Here is a 19943-nt window from a genome sequence, read left to right as displayed (position 1 = left end):
AGGGACCCCCAGACTTCCTTCACCTGGCCTAGACACTTCTTCCAGGTCCTTCCGGGGGACCCGAGGTGTTTCCAAGCCAGCTGAGAGACATGGTTCCTTCAACGTGTTCCAGGACCTCCTCCCGAAGGAACATGCCCGGAAAACCTCCCGAGGGAAGCATTCAGGAGGCATCCAGAACAGATGTCTGACTCCGAGCCACATCAGCTGCTCCTCTCAACATGGAGGAACAGCGGCTCTAGTTCGAGCTCCTCCCGTGTGATTGAGCTCCACACTCTATCTCCAAGGGAGCACCCAGCCACCCTGTGGAGGAAACTCATTTTGGCCGCTTGTATCCATGATCTTGTCCTTTTGGTCATTACCCAAAGCTCATGACTGCAGGTGAGGGGAGGAACCAGGCCCACTACTGCTTATCTTTTGAGATCTGATAAGATCAGGCCTTCACAAGGAGGTTTGACCAAAATGTTTTTCTTCTACTAAGTAGAAGTAGTGTTGAGATACTAAAATTTTGGACTTGATCTTGATATTAAGGAATAGAATCAATACACAATACCGATTCCGATACCACAATGACAACAAACCCTCAGTGGTGCAGGTAGGTTCCAGATTGGTCCATGGATGTATACTAGTCTATGTACTTATACTTGTTCTGATACAGCAAAAAAATCACTTTTCAGGAAGGCTACATTTTTGTCCTGTGAATTTGACTTTTTTAGTATTGATACATGTTCAAATAAGTATCTAGTTTTGATATTAGTTTTAATATTGATTAGTATTTGATTTTTGATACTTTTGACAACCCTAATATAGTACTTTTACTTGAGTGCAATATGTTGAATACTCTTCCACATGTGTAAACTGACAAAGAATAGACAATATGTTTATACATTTTATTAAATTTCAACAAAAGCATTTTAAAGCATAAAAGCTATACATAACATCAGATTATCTCACATTCTTAATCATCCATTCAATCCATAATTCCACTTCATTAGCTAAAATTAAAAACAAAATATCATGAACATAAAAACTAACAACTGTAATAAAAGCATGTATTCAAAATGGCTGCTGTGTTAGTGGTCGTAATTGCAGAAGATTGTAGCATCATTGGACCCCAAAAAGGAAAATTAAAGATGTAACTTTTGTGGTGGAGGGTGAGTGGTCTGCTTCTCCATGGCAAAGCATTTAATCATTTAGGTGTTTTTACTGCACAGAAATACCTTGACAAACATGCATTCTTACTAAGAGCAGCAGGGTCTTCTCTCTCTCTCCACAGATCTAAACGGTAACTTGGCCTGGTGGCACAACCTACTGGTTTCCATGGAGATAGGAAAGCTTAATGCCATACTGTGAAACAAAACTCTCCAGAAGTTATACAGTGCATCTTTAAAGTGCATATGACAGGTTTTCATGTTTTTCTGATTTGGTTTGGTGGATAGTATTTGTGGTCAATATTTATCATAGTTTTATATCAGTTAAGTGGAAGTTTGTGGAAAAAAAGAGAGAGAGAAGTACACAAATATAGGAAGTAGGGCTGAGTTCTAAAGCAGAATCCCTCCGTCTATGTGATCAACGCAGAAAACTTCATACAAAATGCAGAGAGAGTTAATGCACAAGGAAGACTGTTCGGTGCCCTTATCCAGCCAGGAAGTAAAAATACACTTCACCAAAATTTAAACTCCTAATGAAAATAGGGAAGATTTTTAGTACCAAATATAATGATGTTAACTATGTTTTGGTGAAATAAGTGGTCTAACCTGTCATATGCACGTTTACAGTTCAAATCAGTTCAGCATAATGCCTAAACCTGCTTCAGCCAAAATAAAAGTGCAACGTTCAGTGTTTTTACCCAGCAATGTTGTTACAGTATTTTGACTAGTAATTTGTGTCCAGATGTAATGATTCGTAATGATATGTGTTAATTTAACGTGACACTTTCTAAGATCGTAGGAAAGGCAGCAGGTTTTCGATGAACCACTCCCTCGTGAATTGGAGGTGGTCTCCTTTCGTTTTCAGAAACACCAACTTTCCGGCTTTGTCCATGGCGGCGAGCCCCAAACGATCCTGAAAAACAGTATGAGTTTTGTTGTAAATAATAACTGTTTAATTAAAAGCAGTTCTTCAATGATAGACTGACCTCTTTGTAGATCACGCTCTCCTGCAGTGTCTCTGTCTCTTTGGCCTGACCCATTTTCAGGAACCCAAACCACTGCAACAAAAACAGAGCAATGCAAATTTATCACAATTGTATGTATCTGGCACACACAGTTCTTTTTGTTTTTAAAGGACTCCAATCACAACTGAACTTGTGTCTCCAGAGCCTTAACCTGCAGATAAATGATACATCCATGTTTGTATCATTCTCAGTATGTGGACAGGACTCATGTGAAGCTCGGAACCTCCAGAATTCCCTCCCTGAGCTACAGAGGCTGCACTAGCACTGGCTCATGATTGGCTGTAGGTGCTGGGGTGTATGAAGTAAGTGTTTAGTTAGAATAAATGAGTTTAGTAAGACTAAATGAGCATTACAATTGTTCAGTGAAAGTTACAATTGATCTGAACATGTTTACCTTGTATCTCACAGTTTAGTCATGTTAAATGAATTTTCAATCAAAATGTTATATTTTATATATGGTTCCATTAAAGTATATATATATATATATATATATATATATATATATATATATATATATATATATATATATATACATATATATATATATATATATATATATACACCGTATTTTCTGGGCTATTAGGCGTGCTCTTAAGCCTCTAACCGCGTCAAAAAACGACCGCGCGCCCCGCAATCCAGAGCGCCCCATACACGAATCCACTTGGGTGTCCCATCACGACTTCAGTAATCTACAAAGCCGCACCACCCGCAGAACACGCAAACACACACGGAGCAGACAGCGACCGCACAGCGAAACACACCCACAGACACAGTCATCACTCCACACGAAGGAACGAACTGAAAAAGCGAGTGCAATGTGCCACTTCTAGACACAACTGAACAACTGAGTTACTACAAACACACCGACAATCCAGCGGTCCCAGACAGCACCCTCCCTACACGCCACAACTGAACAAAGCCCAGAGTCACCGTGAAGTCTGACTGACCCATCCAACTGTTGTGTTTCGTTTAAAGTCCAGTGCAGTTTATTTGTGAAAAAAAGTTCCAAAATAGACCATTTAATGACTAGAGCGCCTAATAGCCCGTAAAATACAGTATACGTATTTGTACCTCAGTATCCACAGGGTCCACCACACTGTCATTTAGGAACTTCACCATCACAAACTTCTCCAGCTGCTGCAGGTTTTTCTTGTAAGTCTCATTCACCACCTTCAGAGGAATAAATACATGTAATACTTATATTTAGACATTCATTTCTGAGTACTTGACTAATGAGACAATTATTTTTCAGTTTTAATCAAACTAAAGTTTAAACAGCCAACCAAAGACTTATTAATGGAGTTCACTGAAATAAAGAAGTGTATTATTTTTGTGCCATTTTGATCCAAGAACAGTGTTGTCTTTAACCTCTTTACTTACGATAGCACAAGTTTTAGAGTCAGTATAGTCCAGATAACAATTAACCATAAAAGCTGGAGTAGTCAATGATTATTTGAATAGTTGTTTAGTCACATCGTCATATTAGACAATACACAATAAAATGAAAATGATATATATTTTCCACACTCACTCACCCTCTCTTGATTGATATCGGCCAAAAACAGGCTGTGTTCCTTATAGAGGTCTTCATTCAGAGGGTCATGCCAGTATTCCGCCTGGACGAGACTAAGAAAAAGGAAAAGGTTTATTTACTGCAATCTGTTGTATTGTATGTATATTGTTCAGTTTAAAAATCAAACTGAACGCACTGTTTCTGAATCCAGTCGCGGTAGGCTCCGGCGTTCAAAGCTTCACGGATGAAGTCACAGATTTTAGATGTTTCTCCTGGACACCTGGGAAATCCATACACTCCTGTCCATCAAAAAGAGAGGGTTTTTTTTCTGTACATTTTACTTGTTCATATTTATATAATTATACCTTATTTTGACACCAGTCTCTTGCTATGTTTGTTGTTTTAGAATTTATTATTATCATTTATATTTTTTCTATGTTATTATATTATATTATATTGTGATGTGTCAGCTACAGTGTCCAAATAATTTCCCTTGTGGATCAATAAAATTGGTCTAAATCTAAGTCCAAGTCCAAGTCCAAGTCCAAGTCTTCAAATACTGTATTTCCGCACTATAGGGCGCACTTAAAAGCCTTTATTTTAATCAAAAAATGACTGCTCGCCTTACAATACATTATATATGAATTTATTGGGGTGTCTTAGTATGACTTTAGTAAAGTACAAAGCCGTACCACTTGCAGCATTGCGGCTCCCGTAGTCAGGAGCATCAGGAGTAATACATACTGTGATTCCTTTTAATATCAAAATGCACCTGTCAAGACACACGCTCACAATGCCCACTTTAAACTCAAGGCTGTTATAAAGTGAAAGTGTGAGCTGCGTGGGAGCAGTGGATGAGAGAAGGAGAACACACATTCACCAAGACAGAGAGACAGCGCCGAGTGACTTACGCCTCGATCTGCCGACGGATCGTGGACACCCGGGCTAAAGATCAGTATCAACTGTGGGCCGAGCTTTCACCAAGACCAGAATCATCACTGAACTGCCAGGGAACAGTAACCACACTGACTCGGATCATGACGAGAGGGATGTGGGCGTGTGGACGCTGGAATCACCCAACTGTTTGAACTATTATGAATTATTGTGAATGCACTAACAATTTAACGCTCTCAGACAGTATTTCTTTTACGCGTTTCAACTGAACAAAGTTGAGAGTTATCGTGAACGTGTTAAATAAAGTTTGACTGACTTATCTAACTGTTGTGTTTCGTTTAATGCACAGAACACAGAATAATGTGAAATAAGAGACCCTAATGACCCTAATGGTTTTTATTCTCCATCTAATGTTGTAAATACCTGAAATAAAAATAATCATATAAAGAAATGTCTGTTTTCTGTTTTCTGTTTTACCTTGGTGCTGTCCTCCCACAGAGATGAGCGTCTTCATTGGAGGATTTGGACAGCGCTGGGCCACTGCTCTCCTGAAAACACATCCACAATAAATTACACTTCTTATGATAATTTTATGTGTGTCTATGTTAAAGCAAAGAAAACAATCTGTACATTTCCTATAACCACAATAGACTAGGACTATGACCATGAAAATTTAAAATTCAGAACAAAGGAGTCTTGTTTTTGCATTGTTGCTTTAAATATCCGTCTAGACTGGAACAGGAACTACAGGAACACATGACTGTAGTTTGATTCTCATTTTCCACTTCAAATCCTTTCTATTCAAATGTGGCGAGGTGTATACACTGATTTTACTGTCAATTCAATTCAAAAACATGTAATAAAAACTTTTTTTTAAGGCTCAAACCAGGACAAAAACAGGACAAGGGAAACATGCCCTAAGTTTTATTTTAAAAATTAAGAAAAAATGTGGGTGTTTTATGATAGTCCAGTTTTTAAAAGATAACTGTGAACTAAAAAAGTAAAATCTTTAATTGTTTGCAAAATTCTTGAGATTAATTAAAAAAAAGTGAACAAATGTGACTTTTCTTTGCCACTTTTCTCCACAAACTGCCACTTAACTAATGCAAAACTATCAAAAATATTGGCCACAGGTCCTATCCACCAAATATAAATTCTGTTGTTTTTGTCTTCATTAATTACTATTTTTAATTCAACTTTTCAAATTATGATAGTCACAAAATCTATATAACAAAATAATTAAATCAACCTAAAAATGATGCATCTTCCAGCTTCATACGTACAGAAATTGCGCCCCCTGGGAGAAGCCCATGGCATTGTACCCTCCCTGCAGCCTCGGGTCCTTGGCCAGTTTTTCACACGCCATCGCGACCTGCTCATTCACCTCCATGAAGAAGCCATTTTCAGTGTCCTGCCGACCCAAAAACATCCAATTAATCCACCGTGACGAACTTAAAATGGAAGAAATGAGAAACTAGTTGAAAAATGTCACGGTATTTATATGGATCAAAGCAAACGCAAAGAGTTCAGGTTGAGTTTACTATGAATTTTAATTTACAGAGAGGGACGTTGTGCAATCGTTTCTGATGTAACTTGTGGCACTGGTTCTGCAAGAAATGTCACCGGGATATTTCAATCAAAGCTGGAACAGTGGGGAGTTCTAAGGTGTATTCAAGAGCTCCTTTGGAAAATTGGAAAAACTAGGGTTAGAAATTTAAGCCTGACTTTCGGACTTTTCAAAACGATATAGTAAACAGATCTGTACAGTTTTTATGAGATACGAAAGAAATGGAAATGTTCAGTGATGCTAAAGGGTATTAAGAATAAAGAATATTGTATAAATATGTTTCAGTAGAAATTTTTTAAAAGTGAATTGTATATATCTTGATCAAATGATATGGAAACAGAATGCATGAAATCTGTTATGTAGCACTGGGGAAAAGGGGTGGAAATAAATACGTTTGTACTCCCACCCACTTCTTTTTGAACATGTATACTGTATAATTCTTTGTAAACATAATGGATCCTCATTATTGGTTGGTTTTCTTATGTTTTTTTGTTACGTCTTGATGCTGTTTTTTTCTATGCATGTTCAAAATAAACAACAACACAATATATCGTAACTATAATCAGAATTTGAGTCGACACAGTTATTAAATCACAAATTTAGACCCCCACACGCAATCTAAGGCTCAAGGGCCAGCTCCAGCTCGTGTTGAAGCTTAAAACCAGGGGGGACAGAACCTTCTTTGTGCCCCTCACGTGCGCACAGCCCCCACAGTGGAGCGTTTAAAGTCACGTCTTAAAACCCACTTTTATCCTGTGACTTTTAACACCGTGTGAGTTGTGTGGTTATTTGTGTCTTTTATGTATTTTACTTATTTATTTCTATGTTGTGATTTTTATGGTTTTGCTTTTCATTTTCCTGGTTTTATTTTTTTAGGACAGGTATGATCAGATCTTTAGCTATTTACCTTTATGTTGTCTTCATTTTATGATCTCTGTGCAGCACTTTGGAAACTGATTTGGTTGTAAAATGTGCTATATTCATAAAGGAGATTTGGATTTGGACAAAGGCTGCATTTTTTTAGATAATAAAATGTCCACTGCAAAGAACAAAATATGTCCTTTTTTGAAAATCTTGTTGTACCCGTAGTTAAAACATCTACAAACATTTTCTGAAATGCATGCAATTCATATTTCAGTCTCTCTCAAATGTGAACGCTCCTGGAGTTATTTACAATGAGCATTGAATGTACAGAATCCTACTTTTTAAATCAACTTTTTAAAATAGTACAACTAACGGTGATCAAAAAGTGCATTTACTTTCCCAAAATCGTCCCTAAAATCTAGAATCGGGACAACAAGATTATTTGTAATCATATTGAAACTGAAAATCAAACTTTACTTTGGGTTACTTGGGTCATTCTAAAGCCATTCAAAAAAGGTTCATTTCTGTCCCGTGAATGTGACTTTTTTAGTATTGATACCTGCTAAAATGAGTGTCTATCTTCAATACTAGTTTTAGTACTAATTAGTATCTAATTTTCGATATTTTTTCGATATAATTATCCTTAAACAAACATGGTTAAAGTTAATTACGGTACTTTAAATATAAAAAAAATGAGTAAAATAATTAATGCAAAAATATAGAGGGAGATAGGAGCTCATTCAGATAATACTCATTGCAACTGTACAACAACTCACCCTTATGGAACAGATAATACTCCCTACAACTGTACAGCAACTTACCCTTATGTAACAGATAATACTCCCTACAACTGTACAGCAACTTACCCTAATGGAACAGATAATACTCTCTACAACTGTACAACAACTCACCCTTATGTAAGAGAATCAGTAAAATTTGTCTACATCTAAGTCTAAGTTAAAATAAATATATTGTTTTACTTCGATAACATTCTTCCCGATCATGAGTGACAGGACGTAGACTCCGGGGATCTGCTGCTCGATCAGTCTCTTGATGGAGCCCATGCTCAGAGGGTTACAGCAGCTGTCACCTGGCAACACAAAACAAGCATGCCTGTCATGATAACACATTTTGAAGTACGATATATCGCTAAAGAAAATATTTAACGATAGTATTGAAAAGAAGCTCAAGTCAAATCAGCTCAAATCTTTTCATAGTACAGAAGAATAACAAGAAATTCAGGTTTTCTACATTAAAGGAGTGGATCATATGTGGATCATATTGGCCATACCGGCTTGTCAAAGCCTGATCCCATCAGATCTCAGAAGCTAAGCTAGGCTGGGCCTGGTCAGTACTTGGATGGGAGACACTCAGGTGCCACAGTGGGTGCCAGTGGGAATAACGGTCATTGTGTCCTTAGGCAAGACACTTTGCCTAGTATGAAAGTGGCGTGTGCGTGGGTGATGGTGGTGGTCGGAGGGACCGATGGTGCCGATTGGCATGGCAGCTGCGCTTCTGTCAGTGTGTCCCAGGGCAGCTGTGGCTACAAAAGTAGTTTACCATCACACCTGGTATAGAGTGAATGAATATTGCTGAATAATGCTCTGTAAAGCGTCTTTGTGACAAAAAAAAATGTCTGTGAAAAGCATTATATAAATAAAGACTTACTTACTTACTTATGTAACGTTGCTGTATGCTCAGCTCAAACACAGGCATACACAACCAGGTCTGTCCTCTGCTTTTAAAAATAAATTTTATTCAACTTTTGGCCTCTGTCAGTTTGTTCCGCAATTCAAATTAATTCTTGGTTTAGTCCTGGTTTAGACCATTCACAGAATATACAGAGTAAGATCTGCTGTTACTTTTTAAACCAGGGGCGTCCAAATGTGGCTCTCAAGTCTGCTGTCGAATTTACATAAATGAACACAGGCAGTACTTTCAACTCCAAATTTACCATATTGCATTATGATACAGACCTAAAATGTTTGTTTCAAGTTTTATTAACGGTGGCTCTTTCAAAATCATGTTAAATGCATCTGTCTGAATGTTTTACTGTATTGATCACCAGTTTGTGGCCCTCGGCTTCAAATATATTTCTATATGTGGCTCTCAGTGAAAACATCCCAGCCATATGCCAAGGTGGTGATCATAAACATCTATGAGGGTGCTTTAAATTGTAATATCAAAGTTCTAAAAATATAGACAAAGTCAAGAAAATTCCATGTAACAAACTGGTTATAACCTTCAACATATAAAACAAAATTTGTATAGCTCTGTAATTGCAAAAGCAATAAAAGCAAATCTCAAATATTTTTTCATTCTACATCTATATAAAACACCGTCTGGAACACGTAGCGGTCCATGGTCAATCCGTATCAACTGAAATAAAAGTAAAAGTAAAAGATCATACCCATCCCGTGCCAAAGGACCACTGGAGTTGTTTCATTGTTGGGTTTAAAAACTGGACTTCCTTCTACAAACAGCAAAGAAACAGTGGCCAGAAAATACACGAAACACGCCGCCATGACTCTGCAATAAACCAACAGATAAACAAATCTAATTCAATATAAGATTTTGCATTTAATCCAATGCAAACTGCGAATTTTATCAAAGTCAGATCTTTAAACAAGCGATTATTCAACTATGCCACTTATGTAAAATCATAAAATCTTACGTAAAATAACATAACTATAAATCAGGAAATTATTTAACACGATAAAAATGCTATAATAAGATTGTCTTGTGTTAAATTAAGATAAAAAATAAAAGAAAACGTTTTTAAACTCCAAAACATTACCGATCACTCCTCTTCCTGCTTGTTTGAAGAGGGGGCGGTCACATGATACTGTTTGGATCAAACAGCCAATCAGAATCAAGATACGAAAAGGGGGCGGAAGTACTGAAGTTGTTCGTGATTAGCCATTTTTTACAGATTTGTTTGTTTTGGGGGGGTTAAGAATCAGATTTATGGATATTTTATGGGAGGAGACACTTCGGGTCTCCTTTATAATTACGATCACATGAGTACGTCGTATTTGAAAGTGTAAATTTTACGAAACATGGTCATATATAGGCTGTTTGCTGCTTAGCGTGTGATGCTAACTTGTTTTGGGGTGCATATCTGACAGTTTTACGGGCGTATTTCAAGGAGACATCCAAAAACACTCGGGGATCTTTAGTTTTAGAGGGACGTAGATTGAGGAAACGGAGGTTAAAATGTCTATTCAGTACGATGAGGCTGGTTTGGCGGGGAGTTTTGGGTCTTTTCCGAAGAGTTTTGACTACGGAGCGGAGGAGCCTGAGGTACAAAACCCGACATCCAGCGACAAACCCCGGATTCTGTTGATGGGACTGCGGCGGAGCGGGAAGTCCTCCATCCAGAAGGTGAAAACTGACACCAACAAGCTCATAATATTGTCCTTCTAGACTTAAGTTTACAGTGTTCGCATAGATTTTGTTAAAGGGCCATATCACACTATTTTCTGATCTGCCATAATGTTGTTTCCTCATCACAAACAGACCTAAACATACCTGGAGTTGTGTTGTGTTTCCTGCACACACAAACTCTGCATATTTAGACTGTGTTCCTCTTTCAAACAGAAAATGCTCATTGTGAAACCACATTGTTATGTCATGTGGTAATACAAAAAGTGTTCCACTGTGTTTTTAAACTCCATAGACCTTCACTAGAATCAATTGTATAATGCTTAAAGCTCAGAAGACTCAGTTTTAAGGTCTTAAAATAATAATAATTTATTTTATACCAGATACTCAAATTGAGAAGTGCTATATTTTGAGGTTTGTCTAAAAAGGAACTAAATGGTGGTAGTAGTAGTATAATACTAGTTTTGATACCACTGATTTATGGGATAATATCATTTTCTAAACAAAATAATTGTTGTTTATTCCTATATGGTCCTATACACCAATTGAGATTTTACTTTTAGTAGTAGTAGTAGTAGTAGTAGTAACATTCAGTTGCAAAATTCAGTAGTATTATTAATAATTGTACTTCTTTATTTTCCTAACATGGGCTAAATTCGATTATGATCTGATTTCTGGACATACAGTGCTATATCTTCAGATCTGATGTGAGTAATCAGAGTGACCACAATCAGAAAGATATCTTTTGATTTTGCTGTTTACATGTTATTTTAATAGTTTTATAACTCAAAAAATCCAACCATAATCAGATTTTGAGTGTGCACGTAACAGCCAGTGAGTAAGGTAATGTGCACTGAAAGATAACAGTTATAATCTAATCAGTAGTTGTGTAAACTTGAATACTTGTCTCTCTCTCTCTCCAGGTGGTGTTCCATAAAATGTCGCCAAATGAGACCTTATTTCTGGAAAGCACAAATAAAATCTACAAAGATGACATCTCCAGCACTTCATTTGTGCAGTTCCAGATCTGGGATTTTCCGGGACAGGTGGATTTCTTTGACCCGACGTTCGACAGTGAGCTGATTTTCAAAGGAACCGGAGCCCTTATCTTTGTCATCGATGCACAGGTTTGAACTAATCAGGATAATTACACAGTATACAAAAAGATTAAGTTAACCCCAAAACAAACTAGAAGTGTTCACATTTTGGGTAATTACATCTGCCATTTTAGCCATTTGGCGTCTTGGATACTGTATTCATACTTGATTAATAATGCATTGTTTCAACCCTTTTTTATGATCCATAGCCTTGATGTGATAGTTACTTTGTTTGTTTGTTTAATCAAGATACTGGTCTGGGCAAATAATCACATTTTAACTCAACTGGTGTCAAATATTCACTGATAAGCTGGGATGTTTTTGTGGTTTAAATATTTCTGAGTTCTATATTTTTTAAAGCAATATTGTGTAACATTTTAGAGGTATCACAGTTTTATGGAAATAAATAAATAAATAAATACAGATGGTGGAGCTAAAATTAATATAAAAATGCAGTTTTCTAATGTAGCTAGTTACCATGTTATCAACAAGGAGAATTTGTCCTCCAACTGGGAGTATGACATCAAATTCTAGAATCTAAAAACCATCATAAGGAAAACATGCTTTAATTTTGGTGTGTTTTCTGGCTAAAATGTTACACAGTGGAGCTTTATCTGGTCTTGATGACTTCATAGTTACGTGGTGAGACAGTGGTTTATTAACCCTATCTCTCCTCTTGTTCCAGGATGATTATGTAGAAGCCTTGAGTCGGTTACATCTCACAGTGTCCCGGGCCTTCAGAGTGAACCCAAATATCAACTTTGAGGTTTTCATTCACAAAGTGGACGGCTTATCAGATGACCACAAGATCGAAACACAGAGAGACATTCACCAACGAGCCAATGACGACTTAGCCGACGCCAATCTGGAAAAAGTACATCTCAGGTTAGAAGGATGGGAATATGGAAGATTTACCTACAAGAGTCATTCTATGCAGTCATAAAAAATAAAAACAACAGTAGCAGTAAGAGCTGGAATTGCACCGCCAACCTGTGGGTTAGTGGATCTGACTGCTCTACAAGTGATGTTTATGTAAAACGTCATTAAATGGTCTATTTTCGAACTTTTTTCCACAAATAAACCGCACCGGACTGTAAACGAAACACAACAGTTAGATGGGTCAGTTGGACTTTGTTTGGCGCGTTCACGGTGACTCTGGGCTTTGTTCAATTGTGGCGGGAGGGTGCTGTCTGGGACCGCTGATTTGTTGGCGTGTTTGCAGTCACTCAGTTGTGGCTCAGGGCGCTCTGGCTTGTGGGGCGCTCGGTCGCTTTTTGATAGGGTTAGAGGCTTAAGAGCTAATAGCCCGGAAAATACGGTAGTTTAAATATATGTTTCTATTTTTTTATTATGTGCCAGTGAGTTAATGACGCTATCATTGTATCATTATTATTTCTCCTACCCCATTTTGAGATTTTTTTTTTTGAGAATTTGAATCAGGATTCTGGATTAAATTCAGAACCTCAAAAATAAAAACATTGTAAATAAAGATTAAGGTGAAATGTCACTACGATTAGGTGGGGCTTGATAGATCTGTAGTTTTGAAAAGGAAGTCAGTGAACCTACTTCTGCTGTAAAGTTGTTTCAGATCACTTTGGTTTAAAATAACAATGGCTACCTTTATATATTAATTTATCTCTATACATTAATAATTTAACAAACGCCATAACAGAAAACACAACATTTCTTCTTATCTCCTCTTTGTGTTCCCTCAGTTTCTATTTGACCAGTATCTACGATCATTCCATTTTTGAGGCCTTCAGTAAAGTCGTCCAGAAGCTCATTCCTCAGCTGCCCACGCTCGAAAACCTCCTCAACATTTTTATATCGGTAAGTTTGTGTTTGCTCTGATTTGAAGATATTTCAGTACTCAGAAGGCCAGACTCCTTGCTCAGACCCTCATGTTTCTCCTGTGTTTTTAGCACTCGGGGATAGAGAAGGCATTCCTGTTTGATGTGGTTAGTAAAATCTACATTGCCACGGACAGCTCTCCTGTGGACATGCAGTCGTACGAACTGTGCTGTGACATGATCGACGTGGTCATAGACGTCTCCTGCATCTACGGGTCAGTTTAAATGAGACGTTTCAGAGTTATAATTGTTCCTCATTTACCCTCTCAAAGTTGTATTTAGAGTGATTCATGCATGTTTGAGTCATCTTTATTCTTCTGTATTCAAGACGTCATTGCTCAGAAAATCTCTTGTTTTAGCCTGTTTTTCGGACACGCCCACTGGTCATTAAAGAGCCCATTTAACGTTGTTTTCTGATTTATGTTATAGTGTAGTTTCCTCATCACAACCATACCTGGAGTTTTGTTTTGTTTAATTCACACATGTTTAACACACAAACCCTGCAAATTTAGGCTGAGTTCTCCTCTCAAACAGAAAACACTGATGTGGTAAAAACCCGTGGTGATACAGGAAGTGCTTCACTGTGTTTTTACTCTATACACCTTCACTAGAATCATTTGAATGATTTCAGACCTGGAATTGCCAATCTCTACTGAACTAAAAGTAAACGGTAGCTGTTAAGTTGAAAACTACCACTACATGACAACCCAAGATCTACAGACTTTTAATAAAGGATTACTCAAGCATATGTGAATGAAACAAAACACAACTCCAGGTCTGTTTTTGAGCAGGTAAGGGCATTCTAACAAGCTCACAAGAGTCAATGCGGCGTATCTCTTATCTCGCATCCTTCTTGATTCCTCTTCTTGATTCTTCCGGAAATGGGTGAGGAAGTCCCATCCACAGAGGAGACACAGGAGAGAGGATGTAAACTCCTCACTGAGACCAATAAAGTTTGACTCTTTTCTCTGATGTCTGCTCTTGAAGCCTCCCTCAGGTTTACTCCTTTATTCTGTAGTTTTCTTTAAGGCACCACGTAATATGACTCCTGTAACTGACAGCTAAAAAATGGAGGATCGAAGAGAGGAATCAAGGAGAAGGAAGTGAGGAAAGAGAATTGAGATGCGGCCAATGTTTTGCGTAAGATGGGACCTTTTAAATTTGTCCTCTCTTGTTCCAGGCTGATGCAGGACGGCAGTGGCTGTGCTTATGACAAAGAGTCTTTAGCAACGATCAAACTGAACAACACCACAGTGCTGTATCTGAAGGAGGTCACCAAGTTCTTGGCTCTAGTTTGTATCCTGCGAGAGGAGAGCTTCGAGAGGAAAGGTCTGTCATGCATTTTTTAGGGTAGCAACATTTTGAAAGAAAAATTCAAATTGCAACACTTTTATAAAGGATAGTATATTTGAGAGAAAACTGAAATCTGTTGTGTATGTTTGTAGAGGTCGAAACTACAGCCAGGATTTTTTTTTACAGAGGACCTTTATGATTTGATAATTACTCTAATTAGATAAAGTGGAAAATTGTTTTGAGGATAAGAAAATTGCTGATAAAAGGATTACTGTAAGCATGGAGAAGAAATAAACCCATATACTGTATTTTCCGGACTATAAGTCGCACCAGCCAAAAAATGCGCATTGAAGGAAAAAATAATAAATTCTGTAATATGTAAGTCACACTTTTTGGGAAAATGTATTTTATAAAATCAGAGACCAGGAACTGACATTTCATCTTGAAAGGCAAGTTATAGTAGAACAGAGAACAACAGGCTGAACATGCGTTAATATGTTAACGTAACATATTAACAGTTATTTAGAAAACTAGCAAAAACAACAGAACGCAAGTTTACTAAACTCATAATCTCACGCCAAATCACTAAATCCATTGAATTCTTCATCCTCGGTGTCACTTCTGCGCGACCTCCGGAGATAAACTATAGATCCATGATGTAAACGGAGCGCTGCTTCCTCTTCTGCATAGCTGTCGTCAGACTCAGCATCAGTTACTCAGCATCAGTTCCAGTTAGAATTATTCTGGCCTTTCTGAATCCCGACAAGATGGTTTCGGGTTTCGATTCATCCAGTGACTTCCAGGAAAGTTACATGGTGCACCCTCCGGTTGCCGTGAAGCTGTCTTCTCGATCCCTGCTTTCCACCAGTCCCTCACAAGTTTCTCGCTCACTCCAAACTTTCTTTCTGCTGCTCGATTACCGTTTTCGGCTGCATATTTCACTATTTGCAGCAGGACAGCGGGCTTATTCTACAGGAGGCACGCGCAGTAGAGTGCAAAGTGACAGTGGTACAGGAGTAATAGTAGTACTAGATACTGGCACACAAGCCTAGAGCGCCCTCTCGAGGCTGTTAGTCTGAAAATTTTAATATATAAGTTGAACCACAGTATAAGTCGCAGGACCACCCAAACCATGAAAAAAAAAAAAAAATACGGCTTATAGTCCAAAAAATACGGTACTAGAAAAGATAAATTTAGGTCTTCTTGGCAAACCAAAATTTGCCATGCATTTATTCTAAAAGTACTATTGCATAATTCAACTGTCTGAGCTAAATCTTTTATTGCCTCAGTACAGATCTATTGTAAAAGCAGCTCTTAGGGTCAAAATGAGTCCGCTGTGTACTGTCTGCATCTAATTATAATGCTTTTTATTGTCCAAGAACCAGGAAATGTGCTGTTACAGTGATGGCCAAACTATGCAACCTCTGAAAGTCGGGGAAAATGCATTGCGGTGAATTATTAGAAATAGGGATGTGCCAACCCAGCTTTTTCAGTTCCAATTCTGATACTATAGCTTTAAGTATATGTCCAACCAGTACATCGATTGAACCGATATTTGGAAATCGATATCCAATCCGGTACATTTTCCTGTACTGGATTAGTGCATCCATACTTAGAAACGGGGTGCACAATGTAACATTTTGGTTGGGGGTCTTTCACTTGCTTGTTTCCATGGATTTGTCATCGCTCTGCCTGGAATGTTCCACATTATGACATTAAACAGATCTACCTTACATTTACTCAGTTACAGGTGGTTTTATAGCTCAAAAATACCTAGAAAAACAGGCATTGTGACTGTGAGCGGGGTCGCCTCTCCACAGACCTGACCTGTAACTTGATCTGGTTTGGTCTCCATGAAGATAGAAAGGTTTATGCCATACTGTGAAACATTACAGTCAAAACAATCTCCATATCATCTCCATAAAGAAAAGCATTTGATGGATTTTCCAACAGAAAAGTTACACAATGCACTTTTTAAAATGAGTTAGTTCTGTTTTTAAGACCATAAAAATCCTGTACAGTGCCTTTAAATCAATATTGTAAATTGCTGTTTATGGATTTAATGCAGTATTCACAGGTAATAAGTATTTTTTGCCTATAACAGATAACTATAACTAAACTTCTTGAATTCTTTTTTCAGGTTTGATTGACTATAACTTCCACTGTTTCCGAAAAGCTGTTCACGAAGTTTTCGAAGTGGGCGGAATCTCGTCTCTCCTCGGGCAGAAACGAAACAGCAGCCTGAGTTTCGCCGCACTCAACGGGAGCATTCTTTAACATGGACTTTTTAGAAATAGCTATAATTAAGACAAAAATACTACCTTCAGTGCCATGAGAAGACACAGAGGAGGCAGACATTTGGGAACAAAGGAACAAAGGTTTGGTTCATAAATTGGACATTGTTTGATTTGAATTTATTTTTTTTTTTTTTTTTTTTTTACTATTGAAATTCTGACTTTTGTTTAAGCCCATGGGATTTCTCCTGGACAGTACAGCGTGAAAAAGGGTTAAGAGCAAGAGGCGAGACATTGAACAAAGAATTAATTTTTTTTTTTTTGGAAATGCTTGAATTTGGGGCACAATTATCTATTTTTGAATCATTGGAAGGCCTGATTTTTATTTTGCTACTGTTTAATGACCTAATTTTGAACACACATAGAACAGCTTTCACATTTTTGACAAGTTACAATTTGGTGTGTGTGTTTTATTTTTTTGTTTGTTTTTTGAAATCATAGAAATCCAGGTTTTTTTTATTTACATGAGTGTGATTGAAGTCTCTTGCTCCAGGACACAACAAAAGTAGGCCTATATTTTCAGCGGTGTTCGAGCTGGTTACCCTCTGGTTAGCGGTTAAATCCTTAACTCGGTGTGTCACAGCCACCTCTCCGTTCTTTTTTCCGTATGTTACAAAACCGTTTCAAATGTTTACAGCCTTTTAAAGCACAACCCTAATCTATAATAATACTGAAACTGAAACTGATTCTTTTTTTTCTATTTACATTTTGAGTTAATCATTTTCTGTTTCTTAGGCCTGACACGATAACAAATTTGATACTATAATATATGTTTTAATATTGAAACTACTTTATGCATAATAATTAGCTGTAGAAGTCACTTATTCAACCTTTAACAGCTCAAATATTATTGTATTACAACAAAAACATACAAAATCTCCCCACTTTTAAGGTGCAACTTTTCTGTTGGAGCCTTCGTCAAATGCTTTTCTCCATGAAGATGTTATTACTTAGTCTGAAATGTTCACAGTGTGGCATTAAACCTTTCTATCTTTATGGACACTAAACTAGACCAAGTTACAGGTCAGGTCTGTGGAGAGGCGAAGCCGCTCACAGTCTGAATGTCTGTTTTTCTAGATATTTTTGAGCTATAAAACCACCTGTAATTGAGCTCTGTTTGGAATGTTCAACAGTATGACACTAAACAGCAATGACATCTTCGTAGAAACAAGCAGGTGATGGACCCCCAACCAAAAAGTTCCACAGTGCACCTTTACAAAGAAGTTTAATTTTGGACCCAACTCAAAATTTCTGGTGATGTCTCAAAGCTACCTCTGTTTTGTTACTCCTTGCTTTTATTGCACAATTGTCATTATAAAAACATGTTCCATTAAAGTTTACTTACTTGGTCAGTGCAAGTTTAGAAATGTTTTTAATTAAAATACTCAAAGGCGCACTCAGTACCTTTTCTGTTGAAGAGTACATCACCTGCTTGTCTCCATGGCGATGCTATTGCTGTGCTTGAAATGTCCCGCATGGCATTAAGTTGATCTATGTCTATGGAGAGAAGTTAATTCAGTTAATTCAGATTGGTGGAAAGGTGGTTCCACTCACATAATAATTGCATTTCTAGTGATAAAAACACTTGTAATTGGAAAAAAAGGAGGACGCGTATAATGCCATACTGCAGTACATTCCAGGCAAAGCAATAACATTTCCATAAGACAGTGCAAGATTGTGCACCTTTAAATGGTACTATGATGATTCTATATATTGTACTAATACCTAAAGTAACTTCCACAAATATGAACTTATTGGCCTTCTGTTTATCTATCAACATTACAAAATCATTTGCACTGTATCTCATCACTTTTAGAAAATTAGAATTTACAATTGAATTGATTTAAATGAAATGTACAGTATGTTATTTTTGTGTTCTTTTATTTTTTATTTTATTTTATTTTTTGCAGATGTATTTAATAAAATGTTTGAAATGATTGAGTCGCTGGTTTTCTAGTTGTAATGTGTGATGTGAACTATAGATGGCAGCACATTCTCATTGGCCACTTTCAGTGTACTGTTTGCAATACAGTTTTAGCTTCTTCTACTACGATGACGACTACTACTACTACTACTGCAGCTATAACTATTACGCCTACTGCTGCTGCAGCTAGAACTACTACTGCTACTGCAACTGTTACCACTACTACTACTACCACTGTGATTACTTGCTGTTACAAGTCCCAATAAAATATTTATTGATAAATTACTATTACTATTTCCACTAATTATTTGTATGGCAAACATTTGAATTCAGAGACGCATGGAGATTTTATTATAGCTTTACTTGGAATGTTCCACACTAATATTATTAAGTAAATTTTTAAACAACCACGCGCTTTACTACTTTTATATTTTATTTTACTTTATTTTTTGGTGGTCCAGTGTCTGTACTTTGACTTAAAGAAGTTGCCTCAATTTAGTTACTTTTCTACTGGTGCAAAGCATGATGCCGAGTGCAATGTAAAGAGCAGAAGGCAACTCAAAGTTTTCCAAATGAAATACATGCATTTCAGAATAAAACCACGAGACTATGTCATATTACATCAGCATAAGAAAATGATATAGGCCGACTATTCTGTCCTCACTGTGGTGTCACTACCAGGGCTAGACAGATAGAACAAACAAGAGTCCACATGACCATGAAAAGAAGACTCGTCTTTACTGACGTTTTTCTCCACACTTGTCTCTCTGTAAATGATTTTTTCACTTGTGGAAAAAATTTACACACACGGAAAAAAACATGAATAAATGCGTGCACTCACAGAGGTCAGACCCAGGCCCACACACTCACAGAGGTGAGCAGAGTTTGGATGTTTCATGTGGATAAAGATTATGATAAGTGGAATGCATAAGAAGAATGAGAAATAACTTTGGACCACTGCAAAATGTTTAAAATTAACAAGTTCTGTTTTTCACATTTTTTAAACTCACAGAACAAAACTGTATTCAAATGTTGAGTTCAGCACCCACGGACAGCGCTGCACAGACCATTAAGAATCTCGTAGAATGGA

At 37.2% G+C, this 19943-nt stretch overlaps 2 protein-coding genes across 3 annotated transcripts; one reads left to right on the top strand and one right to left on the bottom strand.

Moving 5' to 3' along the window:
- Positions 1-873: 873 nt before the first annotated feature.
- On the bottom strand, positions 874-9871 carry ppt1 (palmitoyl-protein thioesterase 1 (ceroid-lipofuscinosis, neuronal 1, infantile)). Of its 2 annotated transcripts, none has more exons than XM_055157166.1 (10): positions 9809-9871; positions 9422-9540; positions 7992-8101; positions 5864-5991; positions 5058-5128; positions 3883-3985; positions 3709-3799; positions 3245-3343; positions 2135-2206; positions 874-2061 (listed from the first exon to the last, which is right to left on the bottom strand). In XM_055157166.1, the coding sequence occupies exons 2-10, from the start codon at positions 9534-9536 to the stop codon at positions 1936-1938; spliced, it is 915 nt and encodes a 304-aa protein (XP_055013141.1). In that variant the 5' UTR covers positions 9537-9540; positions 9809-9871; the 3' UTR covers positions 874-1935. The 2 variants fall into 2 exon arrangements, with proteins under 2 accessions (XP_055013141.1, XP_055013142.1); XM_055157167.1 differs by having other exon boundaries at positions 9686-9809.
- A 27-nt stretch (positions 9872-9898) lies between these two features.
- Positions 9899-18866, top strand: rragcb (Ras-related GTP binding Cb). The gene is made up of 7 exons (XM_055157162.1): positions 9899-10395; positions 11319-11522; positions 12178-12377; positions 13208-13322; positions 13415-13557; positions 14523-14671; positions 16776-18866. Exons 1-7 carry the CDS (start codon positions 10228-10230, stop codon positions 16910-16912), a joined length of 1116 nt encoding a protein of 371 aa, XP_055013137.1. The 5' UTR covers positions 9899-10227; the 3' UTR covers positions 16913-18866.
- The last annotated feature ends 1077 nt before the right edge of the window (positions 18867-19943 follow it).

Source organism: Boleophthalmus pectinirostris, unplaced genomic scaffold (genome assembly GCF_026225935.1).
Source record: "Boleophthalmus pectinirostris isolate CB_2022bp ecotype Guang Dong unplaced genomic scaffold, ASM2622593v1 HiC_scaffold_21, whole genome shotgun sequence".
NCBI lineage: Eukaryota > Metazoa > Chordata > Actinopteri > Gobiiformes > Gobiidae > Boleophthalmus > Boleophthalmus pectinirostris.
The sequence above is the reverse complement of the archived record's forward strand: the minus strand, read 5'-3'. Positions and strand labels throughout refer to the sequence as shown.